This window comes from Miniopterus natalensis, chromosome 19, assembly GCF_054644295.1.
Source record: "Miniopterus natalensis isolate mMinNat1 chromosome 19, mMinNat1.hap1, whole genome shotgun sequence".
Classification (NCBI taxonomy): domain Eukaryota; kingdom Metazoa; phylum Chordata; class Mammalia; order Chiroptera; family Miniopteridae; genus Miniopterus; species Miniopterus natalensis.
Window position 1 is genome coordinate 896,475 of NC_142099.1, and position 22,183 is coordinate 918,657.

Here is a 22,183-nt window from a genome sequence, read left to right on the forward strand (position 1 = left end):
TTCTCAAGCTGCCGGACCTGAGTGCGTTTGTGCGCCGGCCACTTCTCTGGGACACAGTCCCCACTGTTTTCACAGCCAGAGGGTGCAGGGACTCCTCTTCCCGGCTCTGGTGACCTGTTCTGGGGAGCCAGGTGTGGAGCTGGGACCCGTTGCTCCTCAGGAAGGGGGGGACCTCCGCAGCCGTCATCCCTCCCAGTTCTTAACTGTCCCATGTTGCTGTGGGCCCCCCGGTTCTGCAATCCCTGCCCCTCCTGTCGGTCTCAATGTCCTTAGTGACAGGGGTTCTGTTCCGCTCATCTCCTGTGGTTCTCAGCGATGGCTGGCCTATGATTTGTTGTGGTTTTGACATGACTGTGGGAGGAGGTGAGCTCAGAGTCTATCTACTCCATTGTCCTGACTCCACCCCGTGTGCGTTTCTTATTAGCATTTATTCACCCAGAATATGAGTGTAAAATCCCACCCCCACCTCCACCAATGTTTCTGAAGATGATTTTAAGATTATCCAAAGGTGGGTTTAAGGTGAATTTGGGGGCAGCTGAGTCACAGCAGAGTAAGCAATGGCCCGATAGCAGTTTGGCTCCTGGCTGCGGTGCACCGTGTGCAACGGTGGGCCCCTCGTTCTGCTCGGCCCCCGTCGCCGGCGGAGTGGGTGTGCTGCTGTGTGGGTTATGAAGCTAAAGCACCTACTGGCAGCAGTTCCTGGGGAAGAGCCTACATCTTAAAATAACCAGCTGGCGGCTCACGTGAATGTTCAAAAAAAATATTTATTTATAAAAAATACAATGGGATAAGTTTATGCTGAGAAATGCAGCAATAAATACAGTTGAAGACAGAGCACGTCTACACTGGTACATTGGCACAGACGGAAGGGCACACGCGCCACCCGGGCCCGCGGGCCCGCGGGCCGCCCTCACGCACGCTCCTCGGGAGGCGCCGCGCGGAGACGGTCCCGCCGGCTCGGGCGAGAATGAGAAGGCACGGCATCACCAATGCACTCGGATCAGGACTTTATTTAAAAATTAGCAAACAATACTGCAGGAACATCGATACGTAAGTGTCTAAAATGCTGCATCTTCGGTTCAGCTGGCGGACGCCACCTGTAGCTATAAGCACGAGTTTAGTCTTCCACGTAGGAGCCAGACACTAAACTGTAAAAAAAAAAAAAAAAAAAGCCTCCTGTTGTCTGAAGACGCGTTCGTTTCAGTAGAAGGTTGTGAGACTGCAGAGCCCGTAGGGGAGCTGGCTGGACACGAGGACTCCCTTTCACAGTGTTACTCATACTTCATGCTCGAGTTACTGGCTGTGCTGCAGGATTTAACTGTTACGGCACAAAAGGCAACTATTGAGGGGAGAGGCAGAGACAGGAAAGGAATGTACGCACGTAAGGCAGTATTTCTTTTAGGGACAATAAGCGTGATAGTGTTTTAGGAAGACAAGGTAAAAATCACTCAAGGCCAGCTCGGCTCTCGCCGAACAGAAACCGCGGCTCCGTGAGCCCCGAGCTCCTCCCTGCCTAGTAATCGATGCCCTGGTCGCCGTACTGGTACTCGCGGGGGTAGTCGTCCGGGTACTCGCCGTGGTAGTCGTCGGGGTATTCTGCCTGGTAGTCGCTGTCGCTGATCTCCGACCCGTTGGTTCCGGTGCCCTGGCTCCCGTTGTGAATGACAGGTTCTGTCGGAGCGGCACAGTACTTGGGATCGTAGACCTGCCGCCCGAGCCCGTACACGCTCATGCCTTTCTGGGAGGCGACTTTGTTGGTGCCCATCTGAAGGGAAATGGTCGAGTTGTCCACGGGCTGTAAGGTGAGCTTCTGGTCGTAGATGTCTCTCCTGGTACCTGGCGCCAGCATCCCGGCCTGGAATCGGCATCATATGAAAGTTACAACAGCAGCCAGAATGTGGTCTCGTGGCCCTGGCCGGTTTGGATCAGTGGTTAGAGCGTCAGCCTGTGGCCTGAAGGGTCCCGGGTTCGATTCCAGCCAAGGGCATGTACCTCGGCTACAGGCTCGATCCCCAGCCCCAGTCAGGGTGCTTGTGAGGCAACCAAACTGATGTGTCTCCCTCCCCCCGCCTTCCACTCGCTGAAAAGCAATGGAAAAAATACCCTCAGGTGAGGGTTGGAAAAAAAATCTGCTCTTGTGAATATGTTATAAATGGTTAAATCACTGAACGTGAGCAGTAATAACTTCCTTCGGTCTGGGGGTAGAGCTAGCTTACCAAGTACCCCGAGGGCGCGACTCCCTCCTACAGAGCAACACTAACTGGCTCTGGAGCTCGGGCACCCTGCCTTCAGTCCTGGCTCGGCGGTAAAACTGCTACACGCCTTCAAGTCCCTGTGAGCTTCAGGTTTCTCTTTGGCAAAATGGAGGCAATGCCACAGACATTGGATTTTGGAGAGGCTGAGCCTTAAAGAGTGTAAAACGCAGCTTCTCACGGGCAGACCTGGAAGCTGCACACGAATGCCTGTGATGACCGTGTATGTGAGCCGGGTCACCAATGTCAACTTTTAATATATTCAAGAAAAATTACGCAGAGCAGTCCTTAAGGTCGCGAGTTTTTCAAAAGGCCGTGGGACACGGGTGAGCCGGCCACAAAGGACTACGTCCCATCAAGGTCAACAACATCACACCTCCTGTCGGGTCATCGAAAAAAAGTTCCCTCGAACTTCAGGCGCACTCTGGTCAGATAGGAGACCTCCTGCTCCCAGAGGCTGTGGGAGCCACCCTGAGGTGCTAGTGGGCCGGGGTGAAAAGGGACAGTTCCCGCAGTGTCCCCAGGAGCCACTCCACCTACTGAGCCTCCACCCGCACGTTTACGGGAAATCTAGCTGAACAGCTCCTAGACGTCAGATAACTTGACCCGCCCGGTGAATGAAGGGCTCCTTTAAAGTAAAAGAGGCATCCGAGTGAGCAGTTTAGCTGGCGTTGGAGCCAGAACAGGGTAACGTTTCTTCCCCTCTGGTTAGGCAGAAAGGCCGGCTGTTCTAACTGCCAACCGAAGGGCAGGCCGCGCCCTCTCGTGTGGCCGCAGAAGGGTCCTTCCATTTTTTTGCTTTCTCAGCAAAACCTCCTTCCTGGAAGGAATCGACTGCCCGTGACCCAGACGCAGAACAGCTGCTGCGCCTGGTTCCTAGGGACAGGTCAGCGCCGACTGGCCGCCCACTAGCAACAGGCACGCAGCCCCGCTTACCTGGCTGGCCCCCTTGTTGGTGCCCATCTGCAGGCTGATGGTGGTCTGGTCAAAAGGCTTGTCGGTTTGCATTTTGGGATCGTACAGGTGCCTCCTGGTCCCGTAGGCGGTCATCCCCGCCTGGCTGGCGCACTTGTTGGTTCCCATCTTATAAGAAAATAAAATTGGCATCAATTACCGGACGTCAACAACCTTTACAGCACAGATGCAGACAGTGCCTTCTGGTCACATTATGAATAATTAACTTCCTCTGCTCCCTCCCCTCCCCCGTAGCAGACGCCCAAACTCAGGGGACCCGCTTCAGAGACTTAAGGGACAGAGCCAGTCGCTGGCCGGGCAGCATGCTTTCCCGTTCCAGGTGTGTTTTGCATAAAATACGGCAGCAAACACCAGGTGTCTTCTCTGCAGCTGAACAAGGGCTGCTTTAAGCTTCATCCAAATCACCCCCATTTCCGTCGGAAAAGAACCACATTTTATTCCTGCAACAGTCCCATCCATGGGACAGGGTCCGGGAGGAGCAGCATGAGGGACGTGAACCCGGCCACGTTCAGGGGGACGATAGTGACCCCCCCCGATCACGTGGCTTCGGGGCCCACCAGTCAGCTCACCCCGTGTACTGGTATGGGACGTATTTCTACACTTGTGGGTTTTTTTTCCTTAAAAAGACTGATTAAAGGAAACAATGTTTTACTAAAAGTAAAAACTGTTCATTAGAAAAGATTCAGAGAACATACAGGGTGGGGCAAAGGAAGGTTTACAGTTGTATCCATTTCTGAATAACTAACAAGTAACAATACGAGAATTAGTAAGCCTGCTTTTGCCCCACCCTGAATGAGCGGAAAGGAAGGGGGTTGTAACTGTAACCCTCCCACCCAGCTGTTTGCTGTGAGCACGCGTGTGCGCCTGTGTGTGCGTGTCTCCTCCCAGCTTTACCTTACGTGTCTACGGTATCTAGAAACCCACATGCACAAAACGCACACACCCCCAAAATACGCACGTGCATCTCCTAAATAAAACTGAGATAAACTGTCCATGGAATTAAACCGACAAAATCTCACAGCAACTTCCTCATGTAAACGACGTGGCGCTGAGGTTCTGTAAAATGCCTCAGTCGGTCCGTAATCCTTAGGAATTTATGAAGTGCATTTCCTTGAATGAGACAGTGAGGTAGGCAGAAAACAATTTCCTAGGGAAGCACTTGTGGAGTCAGCTGGCTGCCAAGGTCTCTCCTGAACGTCGCCATCACCCCGTGGGCTTTAAATGGACACGCTGTGTAAACTGCCACCCACCCCCCAAATCCGCACCGTGGTCCGTCCCCCCTTGCTGAGGACGGACACTGCCCGCTGGGAACGGATGGGGCAGCGCTGCCTCCTCACCTGCAAACCGATCACACTCTGGCCGGCTTTCAGCTTCCCCTCATCGAAACGCCGCGTCTGTTTCTCCGCGTACTTCACTCCAATGTCGATGGTGGTGTGGAAGCCCTTTGTCTTGGCCTGGACAGAAACGCGCACCGCGCCGTGAAGCCCCGCCCATCGGAGGGAGCAGCAGAGCAGCCGCAGGGCCGCGGGGGTTCGACCCCCACCGGGGGGACACCGATCTAAGGCCATCTGGGGTCACACACGGTGCCTCTGAAATGTATCCTGTCTCACGCGAGGCCGCGATGTCAGCAGCCTTCCCCCAGAGCTAACCGTTATGGACGGGACGGCCCCTCCCGGCCTGGTCTGAGCCCCCGCGGGACAGCGAGGACGCAGGTCGCCCTCCACACGCTGGGACCTGGGTGGCGCCCAAAGACGCGGACATACCAGGCCGGCCAGGGCCACCAGCGTCGTCTGGACCTGGGTCATGTTTCCGTTCTCGAAAAGGTCGTTGGCTTCGAATATGTCGTGGGGCTTCATGCCGTACGCCTGGATGGCTTTGATGAAGTTGCCGATATTTTCCAGCTGTGAAGAAAGAGGTACGTTCGCAGCTGGACAGTGACGTCCGTGTCATCTGAGAAACCGAGTCCTCGTGGGGGGCTCGTCACGAGGCGGGAGGCAGAGGGTTCCTGACCCCACGCGCGACGCTTGGCTCTCTCCAGAGGACGGAGGGAAGAGAGCCCTTCGCGGAGGGGACAGCGGTGGTTTTAGGGTTTTTAAACTGACATGTTTGTCAGCTCCTCAAAGGCAAGATGAACTCTGTCAGCCACCCAGGGCTGAAGTTTTCTTTGCCAGAAGGTACATAATCCGTGAATAAGTAATTTATTATGTTTTAATTTAAATATAAACCTGTGGTTGCTAAATGCTTATTCTCTGACATCTCAAAACACACCCTGAAGGCTAAACTATGCAGTTTTACTCACACGCTCGTGAACTAAGACTGAGCTTGATACGGATTCTACAGCCACCGAGAGTTACGTTAAACCCGCTGCTCTCCCCTCATTTCTCCTGATGGTCTTGGTTGTATTTCTGTGTAAACTTGTCAAGTCTTCTCTGAGAAGAGACAGACTAAATACAAGAAAACGTCCAGACTAAACATCTAATAATCTCAGACCTAATTCTATGTGATTATGGAAGCGTTAAAAATAACACGGTAAAAACAAAACAGCCAAGTGCACCCACTTCTGCTGAGATGTCTGTTTTGAAAACATAAGCAAGTTTTCACTGCCTGCAGGGGGACCGCGTGGAACGGGGGTGGCGGCGATGGTGGTGCTGTTACCTGAGGCCAGTTAAGCGAGGACTCGTTCACCCTCTTCACGGAGCCCGGTTGCAGCTTGTTGATGAGCCTGGAAAGAAAGGTGACAGGTCACCCACTGGCCACACGAGACGTGGGCCGGGACACGGTGGGATGCAGATCTGGGGCCTCTAATGGCGGTAAAGGGAGCGTCAGACACCAGCGGGGTACCCTGGTGACACCCTGGTGACTCCCTGGCCAGGCAGCAGGACAATGGATGGACGGGCGAGGCCTCTCGGCCGGACTTACTCGCAGAGGATGATCCCGTCCTTCAGGCCCAGCTGGAAGTTGGGGCCGATGCTCAGGCCGGTCACCTCTTCGATCCAGCTGCGGAGGTCCTCCTCGGCCTGGGGGTCGTACTTGGAAGCGATCTGGAACACAGGTGACCGAGCGGCCTTGAGAATCTCCGCTACAGCCCCGAACGGGCTGCTCTGCGGCGCGCTTGGCGTCAGTTCTCGAGACCGCGGCGGGACGTGGGGCCACTCTCGCACCAGCGGTCCCTGGCTGACCTCACCACTACTGACTGATGCTTCCAGGGCTTTACAACAACAGTGCTTCTGGGTGAGTCGGTGTCGGACAAACATCGAGCGGCGCGTGGAGGGAGCTGGCACCGAGGAGAAAGGACGGACCCAGGGCGCGGAGGCCCACTCCCACCACGGAGGACGAGAGGACGGCTGGCGAGGGCCCGGCCACGCCAGCTTCAGACTGAGCCACCGACCACCACAGTCCGAGTGAGGGGGCAGGATCCTGACACAGCTGTTCCCCTCCGTTTCTGTCGTTTCCCTCCCGTTAGAGAAACGGCTCCACCCCTTTGCCAGAATAACGGGTAACTTATTTACGCGGTCGGTTAACTTAACCAGGATTACAAAGCAGAAACTCAGTGAGTTGTGTTTTCCTGTCACGGTAACACCGCAGTGTCTCCCGGGTTGGATTCTGGCCTGGACGTTGGCTTAGCAAAGACATTTGGGCCCAGCGCAAAGCCGGAGCCGCGTGGGATTTCCTGCCCCCACCTGAGGACGGCTGGGGGGGGGCACAGTGGTGCTGGGAGGTTCAGCCACAGGACACGATGGCCTCCGTGGGCAGGGAGGGGCCACCCTGCTGTTCCACATCCCCCGGTAACAGTCCAAGTGACGCGTCTCCCGGCACCTCGGCCGTGTCTGTCCACACAGGGCACCTTTAGTACCCAGCCCTGGCCACTGTGGCTCAGTAGTGAGCGCGTCGGCCTGAGGACTGAAGGGTCTTCGGTTCGATTCTGGCCAAGGGCATGTACCCGGGTTGCAGGCTGGATCCCTGGCCCCCATCGGGGTGCATGTGGGAGGCAACCAATCGATGTGTCTCCCTCACAGGGATGTTTCTCTCTCCCTTCCACTCTCTCTGGAAAGCAAGGGAAAGAATACTCTCAGGTGAGGGTTAAAAAAAGTGGGGTAAATAAACTAGTGGGAAAGAATTCAGTCCTCGACGACGTTTCCACCCTGCACTCTCGCTCTAAGTGGCTAGAGAAAGGAACTCTCTGTATCGGCTTCGGGGGGAGGTGGAAGGGCAGAAGCAGGCCCAGAGGAGCCAGGTCTCCCGGGGCCGTGGAGAGCAGCCTCTAAGGGCAGGTTGAGTTTCCTTCAACAGCAAAGTACTTCAACCACGAGACGCACGTCAAGACTGAAATGCCCGGGAGGGGCCTGCCAGGGGCGATGGGTGAACTGGCCTCGCCCGGGCCCACTTCCTGTCTATACAACAGGAAGGCCGAGCTCCGCGGGTGCCCCGAGCCGCTTCCCCTCTGAGCTGTGTAAACAGTTCGGTGCATCAGGAAAAACAGTAATGAGATTCTATCTCCATGTTTTCCAACGTAGAGGCGAAAGTGGAGTTGGAGGCTCTGGGGTGTTTGTGGGGTGCTGGGGGTGGTCCTTCTTAGCCGAAGGAGACCAATTAGTGTTCAACCAAAACGAAAAAGCACATTTACGTTTCCTTTGTTCAAAATGTGAAAGATTCAACCCCATGCCCCAAACCATGAAGCGATTACAGAGCCAACTAGAGAAGTCCCACGAGGAAGCCCGGGAGGAAATTTCGTCCTGTGACTATCATCGGGGCGGACAAGAGGCAAAGCAGGGCCTGGAGTCCGAGGGACCCAGGTTCCAACCTGACCCACCACGGCCGGGTCACAGGGCGGGGCTCGGACAGCTGACCCTGAGAGGCAACTGCTGCAGAGCAAGCTCCCAGCTCACGTGCAACACCCTCGGCCAGGCCGTGAGCTGGAAGTGAAGACGCGGCGTCACCACGTCACGCGACTGCTGGTCTGACTTTGGGCTTTCACACCCAAACATGCTAATATTTTTTAAAGCTGTGAGCTTTCTGCAGCCAAGCCAGCTAAGCAGGATTCAGGATTCAGGAATGCATACTTTAAAAAAAAAAAACTAGTTTAAAATGAAAAAAATAATTCTTATGCAGTCATCTAGAGAAAAAAATCTATTTCAAAAGGTCTCTGGGCCCCTGCCTGCAGCGCTCGCCTCCACGGGGCGCAGGAACCTGAATGTCTCCTTCTAAAGCAGATGGGAACACAGCCCGGCAACCAGGGCCACAGGCTCCACCCACAGCGGCTACTGCTGGGGGAGTGATGCCCCCGTCTTTAGAGTCGAGCAATTCACTGTGAACAGGAAGCTCCGGCCAGTAAAGCTTATCCACCATTTCCACCTAAAAAGCTTTCCTTTCCAAACGCAAGGCGGAAAATGCTGACATTTTCTTCCTGGCAACAAGAACGTCAGCTTGAATTAACCTTATGAATACCTCATGGAAATTTCGTGCTAATTGGCTTAAATACCACTCTCCCCAGTTCTTCATAAACATCGCTTCCTTGCTCTGCTTTGGGATCTGTTTCACTCGACCTTCCCCGCGACCTTCAGGGTTCCCGCCTGGTTCTTCCCAGTCCCAGCGCCACTTCCCCACGTCCCCAGGAGTCCCAAGCACCCAGGTTCCCGCAGGGGGACGCCCCCTCCCCACCAGGGCCCGCTGGCCGTCGCTCTACAGGACGCCTGTGGGAGGCCCCACAAGCTCAGCAGGTCCCCTGGCCAAATACATCAAAAGGCAAAGAATCCTCCTTAGAAAAACGGCAAAGGATCCACCATGTACAACAACACAGGTCAGACGGAGGAGGAGACTGGGTGATTCCACGCAGACGTGGGATGGAAAATAACAAACGAGCTCACAGCTTCCTCGCCGCGGACAAGGCAGCCCCTGCAGGAGGTGAGGGAGGCGTGGGAAGAGGTGTGTCCCACACAGAACAGAGCCGCGTGTTGGAAGTAACAGAGTAGAAAGTCGGGGCTCAGCGGGGAAACCGACCCCAAGGGAACACCAGCTGCCCCCTCCCTTCTCCTCACCGTCGGGGAAACGAGCATCGGGCCCTGACACCCACGCCACCTGGACGCCCCCCAGGACCTGCGCAGGCAGGTGTGTCCGTCCCCCCCCCCCCCCCGGGACCTGCGCCGGCAGGTGTGTCCGTCCCCCCCCCCCCCGGGACCTGCGCCGGCAGGTGTGTCCATTTCCACGACGGGGCTTCAGCCGACCAGCAGTCACATGCTTTGAAGTCCAGCGTCAGACGCTGTGAAACCCTGTGACCTGACTCGTAACTCAACCCTGCCCATTTCCCACTGGGAGGCTCCGTCCTCCCAGGGCCGCTGTGGGAGGGACCCGGGGCCGCGCCGACGGGCCCGTCTCAGTGCCCGACTCGCAGCCGAGCTGCCTGCTCCACAGACATCAGCACGAGCATCAGGCTGTGGCTCCCACCCCAGTGGAGGCTGTGCACGACGCGGAAAGGTGGCCCCACGCACACAGCCCCTCCCGGCCCTCCCGCCGCCCTCGTCTCGCCTGCCGGTCTCCGCTCTTCTCTCGGGTTAGAGTGCGATGGGTCCCGATTTCACACTCATTTTCGGACTATTGCTGATGAAAGGACCAAGAAGCCCTAACCCAATAATCTACTGTTCAGGTTATGAGCAGGTCTGTCCCTTAGGGGGCTCTGGGACAGTGATGTCAGGGCGGTGGCCGGCCTCCCTCGAGGTCACTGGAGAACCGGAGACTGCTCTGGCCCAAACTCGCTAAAGACCCGGTGGGAGACAACTACTGGGGGCTCGCAGATTTGCCTCCCCAAAGTACGCCCCCTGGGATACTGGCTATGTTAAGCTGGTTAGAGACTCAAAACCAAACAAAACACCAACCTCTGACCTTCCCCCAATGGCCCGGCCCCCAGGAAGGTTACTGCCTGTGGTTTATAGGAACCAGTGTGAGACGGAGGACCTAGCAAGGCCTGTTTGACCAAAGTCCTCCCTGTGTCCACTGTTACAGGTGGCCCAGCAAACATTCGTTACAAGCATTTGCTCTGCTGTCTCCCTGGGACCCGCCTTCCTCCCCTTCGAGCCCCAAACTCGGACGCCTTCTCCTCAGCCCGAGATGGCACCTGAGCCTCAGCTGCCGGTCGGTCTGTCCGGGGCCCACATCCTGCCGGCACCCCTGAACGCACAGGCTAGTGAGTTCAGTCACTTTCTCCTGTTACCCTGTTTCGTGTTAATTTGATTAGCCCGGCCAGAACTTAGAAGGAGGGGAAGTTGTTTTTGACTCCACGTGACATTTCAAAACTAGGAAAATCGCATCTGCCTCAGACCAGCAGGAGCACCGTCTGGCAGCATTTAAAGTCGGGCACTTCTCTCAGGTGCAGCCAGGTCCTCGGATCAAGGTCCCAGCACGTGGCACCAGCATGATTTCTTCCCTCCGAATAGCTGCAAAGACCCGTGGCGCAGTGTGCGAATGCTGCAGAAGTGACGGGAACCGGGAGCTGTAAAGTAACTTAAGAGGAGTCGGTCCAGGGCCTAAAGCAAATAATATAACAAATGAAAGGAAAAACTCAGAACCAACAGAACATCTATTCTGTCTTTATCTAGATAATGACCTTCAGACGACAGAGTCTCTAGAACAGAGCTGGCTGTGGATTTGGAAAGTTCAAATGTGAACAGGAGGGACCAGGCACAGAGGTGCATTTCCAGAAGAATCCAGACTCGGAAATAACTGGCAAAGGTTCACATATTTCACAGCTCGTGTGAGAAACCCTGGCCAAGGGCAGGAACAGGAACCCAGAGATGCACCCACTCCTTCCCCACCCAGGCCCAGGGCCTCTCCTGCAGGCCGAGCAGCCCGCTGCCAGGCTGAGTGGGCGCCTGGAGAGGGTGTGGCGCACCTGGGGGCCGGCTGTCACCCCCAGGGGCCAGCACAGGTGCGCAGCGGCCCTAAGACCACCTGCCTATGTCTTCCTGAGGGCGGGGCGGACTTTATCCATCGTGGTGCCCCGAGCACCATGCCTGGTGCAGGTGGGTCCTCAGTAAGTAACTTCTCCTGCGCTGGTGGCGACCAGGCTAGGAAAAGGCCAGCGACCTGAAGGTGTCCCTGGTTTCGGAGCGTCACCTGCACCTGAATGCGCTGCTCTCAGGGCAGCGCATCTCCTTCATCTGGACCTTGTAATCTTAGATGGATCGCCAGGGACGGATCCGTTTTACTTCTGATAAAGGCCCCTTATGTCCACGGCCCTCCTCAAGTCCAGCAGAGTAACTGGAGACGCGGCCAGTCGGGGGGGACAACCACTCCCACTGTGCAGCCGACGTCAGGCAGGGGCTCCTGGGGGCTCAGGTTTGGATCTGTTCTCTCGTGTTGGTAGCTGACAATTTGGAAACGATTGGGCACGTGTGTGAAACTTACAGAGAGCAAAACTGGGGTAAAAATTCAGATTCTGAAAGATCCTGGCTTAATAAACAAGTTATTCAAGGTAAATGCAAAATCCTGCCCCGAAGCACAGAGCTGCCTCGCGATGCCTGAGTGAGCCAGAAAAGCCAATCCTACCTCGGTCTGTGCCTGTGCACAACTCTTTATAAAAAATCATGTAGCCAGCCCGGTTGACGTGGCTCAGTGGCTGAGCATCGACCCAGGATCCAGGAGATTGTGGTTCGATTCCCGGTCAGGGCACATGCCCGGGTTGTGGGCTCGATCCCCAGTGAGGGATGCGCAGGAGGCAGCCGATCAATGACTCTCATCATTGATGTTTCTCTCTCTCTCCCCCCTCCTTTCCTCTCTCTGAAATCCATAAGAACATATTTAAAATAAAAAAAATCAACTTGCCAAAGCAGGCTTAGGATCCCCCTTCCACAAGGAGCCTCGTCTACCTGAGCAGGTGACTAACTACATGGATCAAACAGTGACTGACCCCACGGTGGCCTGGTAGTCACCACGCCCGTGGCATCGCTCTGGTCACTTCTGGGAGCCACAGTTTAAAAGGGACACGGACAGACAGACATCAGTTTCTAGGAGCAAACTGGGTGGGAAAGAAGAGGAAAATCAGACGCAGCCCCCTGGGAGCGACGGAGCCAGCAGGGCCTCCATGCGACTCAGCAGGGACTTTGGCGGCAGGAGAAACGGGCCGGTGCCATCTATTCCCATGAAGCTGGACACCAGGGAGCTGATTTACTCGGGGACAAGCAGGTGACGTCCTCGGGAGACGGACGAGCAGCAGTAGGAATGGGAAGCAGCACAGGTGCCACCCAAGCACATAGTGGGAGACGGACCCGCAGGAAGCTGGGTCTTGAGCCCACGGCACACAGATGCCGCTGGGACACCCCAGGTCCCGGAGGTGTGCTCACCGAGCCTCAGTGAAGGGGTGAAATCCCCAGGACAGGGAAGGATGGAATTCCCCGCTTCCTTTTTTCTAAAACATTACATTCTGCCTCATGCAATACACCCAAAGACGTATGAAACTCACTTTCTGAGAGTGAGTTTAGATTTTAAAAAAAACAAAGGTTTTGGTTCATTTGGTGTTAACAGGGAGTGAAAAAAGGTGGAGCAAGGAGTGAGGTTCAGGCACCGAACCCCCACTGTGTCCTCCCAGGTGCCCCCGAGGAGGGGGCGCATGCAAAGCGGAGCCCAGGTTCTTGTGTACGAGACAAAGGAACCAGTCAGCTCCAGATGGCAGATTTCCTTAAAAAAAAAAAAAAAAAGCGTGCATGTTTCTCTGTTGCTGTCCCGCAGGCCAGCGGGAGCCTGGACACCGCATGCCTCCCGCACAGACCCACGTTTACCTGACTGGCGGGCACCAGCACCGAGGTCTCCTGGAGTGAGGTTATGAGGGCTGGTGACTGACCCCAGCACGAGCCTCAGGGCCACGCGGCCTCCCTTCCAGACCCAGGGCCCAGGAGTGAGAGCGGCGCCAGCCAGAGGGGCCTCAGCAGGGTCCCCACCAGGCCTGGCGGCCCCCTCCCGCCCCTGCTGACTACGCCATCGGACACCAGCCGCTCCCTGCGAAGAGGAAAACAGCCATCGCAGGGACTCGGAGGCGTCTGAGCCTCGCCCCCCTCCCCCGGCCAGCGTCTCTGGGACCCCCCCCCATGCACTCGCTCCCACCGTGAGCACCTTCCTGTACTTGCTCCATCTTCGGGCACCGACCACCCCACCCCATCCGGCCTGAACAGGAGCACCTGGACTGAACCTGCTGCCGCCCCAGACACTGTCCTGATTCTCTCTGACTTCATGACAGACGTCTCCATTCCCTCCTTCCTGCCACCTGCCCTCCCCCTGGAAATGTGCTCCCCTGGGGCCCATGCTCAGAGATCACCAGTGACCTGCAGCAGCCAGAGGCAGTGGCTGCCTCCAGCCTGGGCCTGGAGCGTCCCCCCAGCCTGCCTTCTCCTCCCCCAGGCCCTGGCCTCAGGTTACACGTTCAGGAGCATGGGCTCGGGGCAGGGGTGCTCGGCCAGACTCCATCCCGCCGTGGGCCAGAGATCATCAGGCAGCTGCTGGGGGGCTCGATGACTTAACTGATGTAAATCTTTTAAAAAATGTTTTCATTGACTTTTAGGGAGGAAGGGAGAGGGAGAGGGAGAGAAACACCAATGAGGAGAGAGTCACTGACCGGCTGCCTCCTGCAGGCCCCTGCTAGGGATCGAGCCCCCAACCCGGGCACGTGCCCCCACCCAGAATGGAACTGTGACCTCCAGGTTCACAGGTCAATGCCCAACCACTGAGCTTCACCAGCTGGGCTATTGGTGTAAATCTTAAGGACTCAAAAAGTGTCAGCCCTTGTCCTTCCGTCTGTGCTCCGCTGGCCACTCCTGTCCAGGTGCTGGAAAGGTTCCCTCCTCCAAATTCAACGTCATAAAAACCAATCCCCGGACGCCGCTTCCCAGCCGTTTTGATAAGGGATCATTCTGGTGCTGCCTTCGCTTTCTATTTTAAACATGACCTGTATTATCAAAAAGTTTGAGAGATGCCCCCATCTCACTCCGCAGTCCCATCTCGCTGCCAACGCCCACCTGCTGGGGTGACCGATGGAGGGGCCACCAAGGTCACCGACTCAAGACTCGCAAGTGAAGAACTAAAGCAGGAAGCGTGGGCTTTGACAAGGCTGCTGATAGTTTCAACATCAAGAGATCTTCCCTCTCTTTTGCACCATTGGTGGCATATAAGCTGATTTATTTTTAGACAGCGATTTGGCCATACCTGTGACACAGGTAACTGTTAGGTCGAAAGTCGTACACTTTTCCACACAGGTACTTTTTTCTTTAATCTTCACCTGGGGACCTGTTTTTTATTGATTCCAGAGCGAGAGGAAGGGAGAGGAGGAGAGAGAGAGAAACATCAACCAGTTGCCTCCCGTATGCGCACCAGCCGGGCATCGAACCCACGACCTAGGTCTGTGCCCCGACCGGGAATCGAACCCGCCACCTTTTGGTGCAGGGGATGAAGCTCCAACCAGCTGAGCCACCCGGCCAGGGCCCCACAGTACTTTTAGGGAAACGCCCACCAGGAGAAGGCGACGGGATGCAGGAGGACGGACGATGGGAACCCGTCAACAGGCTGTAACCCGGTGTCCACCTTCGCTGAACAAGATTTGAAACTGCACCCGGGGCTGGGCGGGGCGAGGGCAACTGGACACTCAGGTCTCTCCGCTCATATCCCGGCGCTGTCTGCCTTCTTCGTAACATGTCTTTCACTCTCAAAGTAAGGGGGGGGAGGTTCTCCTGGGCAAGGGAAGGGCACCCCAACGTGAAGAGGGCACCCCAATGCAGACCCGTGGTCCTCAGGCAGAAACGACTTGCCCACAGAACCCAGGTGTGGGCCCCCCTGTGGATGGTCAGGTCCCCCTTGCCTGGGCCCAGGGAGGGACACTGGCCGCACCACACCGTCCATGGTTCGGGGGACTCAGCCTGGCCGGGGGGTTCCAGCTGTGAGCGGGGAGGGGATCAGAACAGAGCAGGGTGCTGGCTCCGACTCAGCTCAACACCAGGGCCCCCCGCCCCGTGGAGAAGCAGGAGCCTCCAGCAGCAGCTCTGTACCCACGGACACGAGAGCTCGGACCTCACCGCCGGGGCCTGAGGCCTTGAAGGCGTCTCCAGCTTGGCTCCCAGGCTCCCAGTGAGATGCCGGGCAGGGAGGCCCCAGACTAAAGACGCTCCGTCTCTTCCAGGGGCCTGCTGTGGAAGGTGCTGGAAGCTGGCAGAGCCCTCACCAGGGGAGAAAGGGAATGTTTCAGAGCCAAGCCCAGAGTGGAGGAAAATGGGACCCAAACACCAGAAAGACTGGCTGGGTGTGTCCGGGGGTGGGGGTGGGGCGCACACTACAGGCAGGTCTCTGAAGACAGGCGACGAAAAGGCGGAGAGGGGGCAGGAGGTGGCCCCGTGGCCTCGGAGCAGCCCCGGGGTCCCAGCTCAGCGCCTCGGGGCGCAGGGTGCTGCCTGGAGCCGGTCCCCACACCCGATTACAGGCAGGGTTGCCGCTGCTGTTTCTGTGCTCAGGGCCGAGTCACGTGTCTGAACTACGCGTCGGCACACGCGGGATTCATTATTTTCTCTTCCTTCCACGTAACACAAAAGGAGGGAGGGCCGGCCGCAGCCAGACACACTCTGCGTCCATTGGGGAACCTCCTTCAGTGCTGGGCAGGCCCAGGGCCCAGCAGGCCCCCAACACCCTGGACGCCTGGCCGGGGCAGAAACTGCGGGAGAAATGCCCCAGCTGCATGGAGGGGAAACTCAGCGTTAGTCTCGGCTGCTCAGGGACCTGATCCCCGGGGCCGGGTGGGGCCTCCGGGGCGAGATGTAAGGGCCAGGAGGGGACAGTGTTCATCAGTCCACCGCCCTGGAGAAGCACCAGCCCTTCCGACACTAGGGCATGAAAGATGGATTGTGTTTAACAGAAATCGATCTCTTAGGAAGGAAAGGCCAGGTAATGCCACGCCCAGAAATAAAGGCTTCTCACTGCCCAGATCCCCACCCGAGAGCAGCGTGGACGAACAAGAACAGGCCAGTGGCCCTGGGATTTCAGTGACAGAAACATCACAGGTTGCCGGCTGGAAGGAGTGGACGGGCCCCCGGGGACAGGTCACGGTCCCGACACAGAAATGCACAGAGAAGCACTGCCCGGGCACCACAGGCCCGCCTGCCAGAGCCTCCTTCACATACAGACAGATCTGGGCGCGGACGTCCGAGGCCTGGAGACAGTTGCCACATCAGGAGATCAAAGCAGCTCAGGGGCAGGACTGGCTTGGCCAGCGGAGGGCCTGGGAGAGCCAGGCGGCAACGCTTACGTGACGCGGGCTCCCAGCACACCGGCTTGTTTCCCCGACAGCCCAGGAGAGGCAGGTGCTCCCACAGCCTCACTTTACAGGCGAGACACTCAGGATACTCGCCCAGAGTCAGAGCCAGAACCAGAACCGAGGTGCCACCCGGACCGTCTCCACAGCCCATGTCCCCAGCCACAGGGCACTGCCTTCTCACCTTCAGCCTGGAGGAGACCCACCAAGCACCTCCAGGTTCAAAGGGGTTCCCTCGGTCATGTGCTTATAAAATGTGAAAACAGTTTGTATATTTTTGTAATGACGACCCCCAAACTGTGTCAGCTCCCGGCCCCACAAACACCTTTGATCGACCCCGGGCCCAAGAAATCTTAACCAAAACTTAAGCACAGGAGACAGAGCCCCGATGGCCACGCGTCCAGGGCTTAGGACATCCAGTGCCTGGGGTCCGTGCGCTCTCGGAGCCTAATGCTTGGAAAAGACAGGAACTTGCCCCAAATCCTAAGGACAAGCCCCCTCCCACCACCCAGGCACCTGAGAAGAGAAACAGAGCTGCCCTCAGTCTCCCGGGGAGAATGGGAACCACCAGCCGAAACCTCAGAACTGAACCATTGTGATCGTTTATCTTCACATCACAGATCATTCTGATCGTGGCTCACGAGACGCTGCTCCCTGGAAACACTCCCTGATCCTCACGCTCCCACCGGGAGGGAAAGGATGTGTGTCTGGCTGGTGACGGTCGAGCCAGGTCTTCGCCTCGAGCTACTGCTGACGCACTGTCCACAGAGGGGAGAGGAAAGTGCAGGTCACAGGACATCAGGACTGCCCCGGGGCAGGTGCACCTGGGCGTTTGGAGGCAGCGGGGCTCGGCTCAGTCCCGCAGGACGCGTCTTCCTCACCTGCGTGCTCGCAGGGGGACGGCCGTCACCCCTCCCTACCTGGGAGCCTAAGAAGAACCTCAGTGATGAGGAAGGAACGGTCTTAGGGATACGTTTTCAGTGTCATATTAACTAATAAAAAAATGCCCAAGAAAAAAGTTATAAAACCCACCACGTCCATCAAAGACATCACACTCGCACTGGACTCCCTTTGCACAGACGCCTCCAACAGGGTGACGGGCAAGTCCGTTCCTGGTGGATCAGATCCACAGGCGTTCACTGGGCATCTACCCCATGTCCAGGTCTAGCAGAGACCCTGATGGGCCGCGTCACTGAACGAGAGAGAGCCTTATCGCGGTGGAGACGGGCAGCAAAAAGGCTTTGAATTAAAAGCCTATTTCTGAGCTGTAAAGTGAAAAACCACCTCTAGCTAAACTCGGCTGTGCATCTGGACCCTGGTTCTGGGGCTCTGGCAGTGGCACAAGGCCGACACCTCTGCACGCGCTTGACGGCCGAGCCCCAGGGGCACTGGCCAGGGGCACCCTCGAGGCAACTGCAGGTCCGCACGGCACAGGCGGGCTGAGTTACCGCTGCAGGCTTGTTCCGCTTCCTCAGTGGCCTCAGCTTCAGTGATCATCTTCCCAGTGGGTTCAGCTGTCGAGGGACAGACACCAGGCTGTACCCAAGGAGATGCTGTGCGCTCAGAGCCGCTGCGCTCCGACCCCAGGCTCCCTGGAGCTGGAGGCTGTGCCTGTCGATTCCATGCTTCCTAACCTTTCCAGTGGACTCCTCCCAGGACACATACCCAGGCCAGACCCCCTCCCCCCACGGCCCCCAGCACCAACGGCCCCCACTCCCCGAAACCGGCAAGAAAGGGCCGGATGGTGTTTGCTGAGACCTGTGCCACAGCAGCCTTAGCTACACAAGGAACCCCAGACTGTGACAGGGTTCCCAGCCATGTGTCAGCAAAGGCCTGCTTCCTTCAGGACCCTGGGGTTCCCCTTTTCATTCCCTCCCGGGGAGGTGCAGCCAAGGGCTGGAAAATCCACCCAGGACCTTCCTAATTCAGGAGCGTCCCCACCCCTCCCGGCCCGGAACTACCTGCGCCTGCTGCTGCTTTCTCCCACCCTCGGCCCCAGCGATCTTTGTAGACAGCAAGTTGTCGGCCCTTTCGTTGCCATTAGAGACACTGACCACAGGCCAGGCTGAAGGAGTCCACCTTTCAGGCTGCTTTCAGGCATCTTCTGCCCATTTACAAAAGAGTAACTTTGTATTTCTACCAGGTGGTATCCTCTTGTCAAACAGTATCTTAAGTTTACAGATTATTTCCCCCTGAACTTTACCAATTAAAAGTATCTAAGATCAAAGACTTTCTGAACGCGGATGAGCTGCGTTCACAGGTCGAATATAAAAAGACCAAAGGCTTGTTTGATAGTCGGATACTTAGAGAGGCCTCAGCTTCCCAGTCTGAGAAATAAGAGCCACTGCGAATGTTCTCTTACTAACAGCTACAGCATAGTCATTGCGTTCTTACTACCAAGCCAGGCATCTCAACCACGCAGATTAGGAAACTGGAAAACAGCCCCTTTTACCGATTAGGAAACTGGAACAGAGATAGCAAGTAACCTGCCCAGTGTGATACAGGACAGGAGTGGCGCAGAGGGGACCAGAACCCGTCTGCTGGACTCCAAGGTCCATCCCACACGGCCTCCCTAGGGGCTTATGCTTTGTGCACTCTGTTAAATGAGGTTTTAAGGAAGACAAACCAACAAACCCTTACATATGAGCGACTTGTAGTTGTATAATACACAAAGAAAAAGCCAGAAGGCTCGAAGGTGTCCAACCCAAGCGAAGCCCAGGTTTCCGGTCCATGTACCCTCAGCTGAAATGCAGGGTCTCCTACGAAGGCCCGGCAGACAAGGACACTGCTTCCCAGCCCGAACAGATCGCAGACCACAGGAGCCTCGTGGTGGCAGGGAATGAATGGCGGGTGGGCAGCAAAACCCGGGTGGGGTGCGGTGGGGGAGACACCCGCCCGTTGTAGGAGTCTGTCCCCGAGACTGCCCTGAACTAAGACATCCCCCTTCCAGTTAATCTTAGAATGTCCCAACTTTCTCGTTTCTTTCATCTTGAGCAAATCACACCTTTCCTGGGCGCCCGCCCGCGGCCTGGTCTGTTTGAGGATGGGTAATCCGACCTCGCAGGGCTGCCACGGACCTGGACGTGGAAGGGGCTGTTGAAAGGGGTTTGGTGCTGGAAGGGACAGGCCGGAAGTTACAACTTTCCCAAGTTTCTGAACACTCCGGTTTGACTAGTCGGCGCCTTTCCTGCCGCAGTAAGCAGGGGAGGAAGTTGCTTTATTAGTCAACAAAAAGAAGTTAACATGGATATTAACACCCAAGAAAAGCCAGTCCCTTCAAGGGCTGCCAAAGCGTCGGCGCCCCGCGTACAATGTGAAAGGCTCGGGCTGGCCCGGCCCCTGCCAGCCGAGCAGCGCAGACCCACTGGGCCCGGCCCGGCCGCTGCCCTCCGGGAGCCCCTGCGGGTGGGGCCCCGACTCCCAGCCGCCCGCTCTTCTGTTCTCTAAACACACGTTCCCGAAACTCTTCTAAGAAGGGCCACGCACACGAAAAAGTAGGGGGCCTAAGCGTTTCCGTTTTCGAGGCGAGGACTGAAACGCTCTCCAGCCGCACAGACGGCCCAGGATCTTCACTGAGCGACGCGGTGCTGGGGACCCGCGGGGCGGGCACAGCCGCAGCCCCCCCGGGGTCCGCCGGGTCGCGCCACCGCTCCGCCGGGGCCGGGGCCCTGCGCGCCCACCCGACGCGCCGCGCTCCCGGGAGGCGGCCGGGCGCTGGGCGCAGCGGCTCCTTTGTGGGGCTCCGGCCAGCGCCGCGGAGCCGAGACAATGAGCGGTCTGTGCGCAGTTCCGCGCCGATTGGCTGGTCTCCCCCCAGAAACCCCTGATGTCATGGACTTGGAATGCGGGGAGGGAGGAAGGAAGGAGAGGATTTGGGGAGGGGGCCGCCTCTCATCTCTTTCCCAGACCCAAAGTCCCAGGACACGCCGACGAGGACTCCTGCGGGGCGGAGCGGCCACCGCGAGCGCGCCCGGCGCCGGGTCGCCGCGAACCGCAACCCGCGGGGCGAGTGCGCCCGGAACAAAAGCGAACCGCGAAGGCGCCCGGCACCGTTACAGCTCCCGCGCGCGGACTTCGCAGTTTTCATTTAAAAAGCTCCAGTCTCCGCAGAGAGCACCCCAAAGCGGGCGCTGGGCTTTGTCTCGGTTCCCCGCAGAAGCGGCCGCAGTTCGCCCCAAGGCACCGAGATTCGGAGAAACGGAAGGGTCCCGGGCGTCCCGTCCCTTCGGGGCTGCCTGAGGTCGGGGGATGGACGTTCCGCGGCCTCCCTCCCCCGGAACAATGGGGGCCCAGGCTGGCCACGAACCCGCCTCACTGTGCTCGCGGGTGCCCGGGGCCCGAGGGCGGGGGAGGGGGCGCGGGGTGGGCGCGCGACGGGGGCTGCTCCCGGGTCGGCGGCCGCGCAGACCAGCCCCACCTAAGGGCGACGGGCCGCGCGGGAGGACCCTGTCCGGAGGGGCGCGTCCTGCAGGACGGTCGGCCCAGGGGCCCCAGGCCGGCGCGGCGGGATTCCGGGGCCCGGACCCCGCCCGCCGATCGCCGGCCCGCGGCGGGGGAACAAAGGCGGGAGGGCGCCCGGCCGCGGCGGGGACGCGCGGCCACTCCCGCCCTCGGCGTTTCCGTCGCCCGCCCCAGCCCCACCCGAGCCCCGCGCACCTTGTTCTTGACCTCGGCCGAGAGCCCGTAGGAAGGGCCCTTGTTGAAGTGGGTCATGCTGTCGGCGCGCGGGGCTGCGCTCGGCTCGGGTCTCGTACGGTCTTCGCGCTCCTGGCCCGGGAGTGGCCGCGGCGCAGGCGCTCGGAGCTCGCTCCCCTGGGCGGCTCGGTCCGACTGGGTCCCGCCGAGCCTGGGGTCCGCTCCCGAGTCCCGCACGCGCCGCCCCCGCCCCCGCCCCCGCCCGCGGCCTGGAGGGACGGGCCGGCCCGCGCGACCAATGGACGGCCGCCGGCCCCCGCCTCCCGCGCTCCCTCCCCGCGGGCCCGGCCCCCGCCAGCGCCCCTCCTCCGGGCGGGCGGGGCGGGAGGCCGGCCCCGAAAGGGAGCGCCCGGGGCTGCGGAGCCTGGAATTCCAGTCCACGTCCAGGCCACGTCCAGGCCACGTCCGGGCGGCCGCTGCGCCCCTGCAGGGCGGGGTGGGGCGCCCCCCAGGCCCGGCCCTGCCAACCCGCCGCGGTGTCCCGGCTCCGGGCCCAGCGCGCCCTGCAGCCGCTGCAGGGAACCCCCGGAGCAGCCGCGCGGCCCCGCTGCCGAGAAGGGGGCCCCCCTCCGACACCTGCTCCCCCCGCACCTCGCGGCTCCCCCCGCAGTCGGTGTAACCTCGACCTGCCGTCGCCGCGGGACCGGCGGGGCTTAGGGCAGAGCCCGGGGCCGTTCAAGTCCTTCTCTGGACGCGCACCAGCATCTCCGTCAGGAATTCAGCTCCGTGGCTGAACTTGCTCAAAGCCTGGAGGCCTCTGGTCAGGACTCTGCGTGGAGATAACACCCCGCGGGCCACTCGCAGCCTCCACCGTCGCGGCCCCGCTTCCTCCCCACCACCTCCTTCCCGCTGCGCTGGAAAAAGGCATCGAGGGCAAGGGGACCGGGAACAGACCTCGGGCTCCTCCCTGGGCGCCCGCCCCGCGGGGAACCCCAACGTCCCCTTTATCCCACTTGCAGCCCTAACGCTGGTAGGCAGGAGCCATGTC

General features: G+C 58.6%; 1 protein-coding gene across 1 annotated transcript; it reads right to left on the reverse strand.

Moving 5' to 3' along the window:
* Positions 1-746: 746 nt before the first annotated feature.
* Positions 747-21,317, reverse strand: CNN3 (calponin 3). Its single transcript, XM_087828293.1, has 7 exons — positions 21,157-21,317; positions 6,147-6,268; positions 5,883-5,949; positions 4,991-5,128; positions 4,565-4,681; positions 3,189-3,335; positions 747-1,855 (listed from the first exon to the last, which is right to left on the reverse strand). Exons 1-7 carry the CDS (start codon positions 21,211-21,213, stop codon positions 1,514-1,516), a joined length of 990 nt encoding a protein of 329 aa, XP_087684419.1. The 5' UTR covers positions 21,214-21,317; the 3' UTR covers positions 747-1,513.
* Between the last annotated feature and the right edge of the window lie 866 nt (positions 21,318-22,183).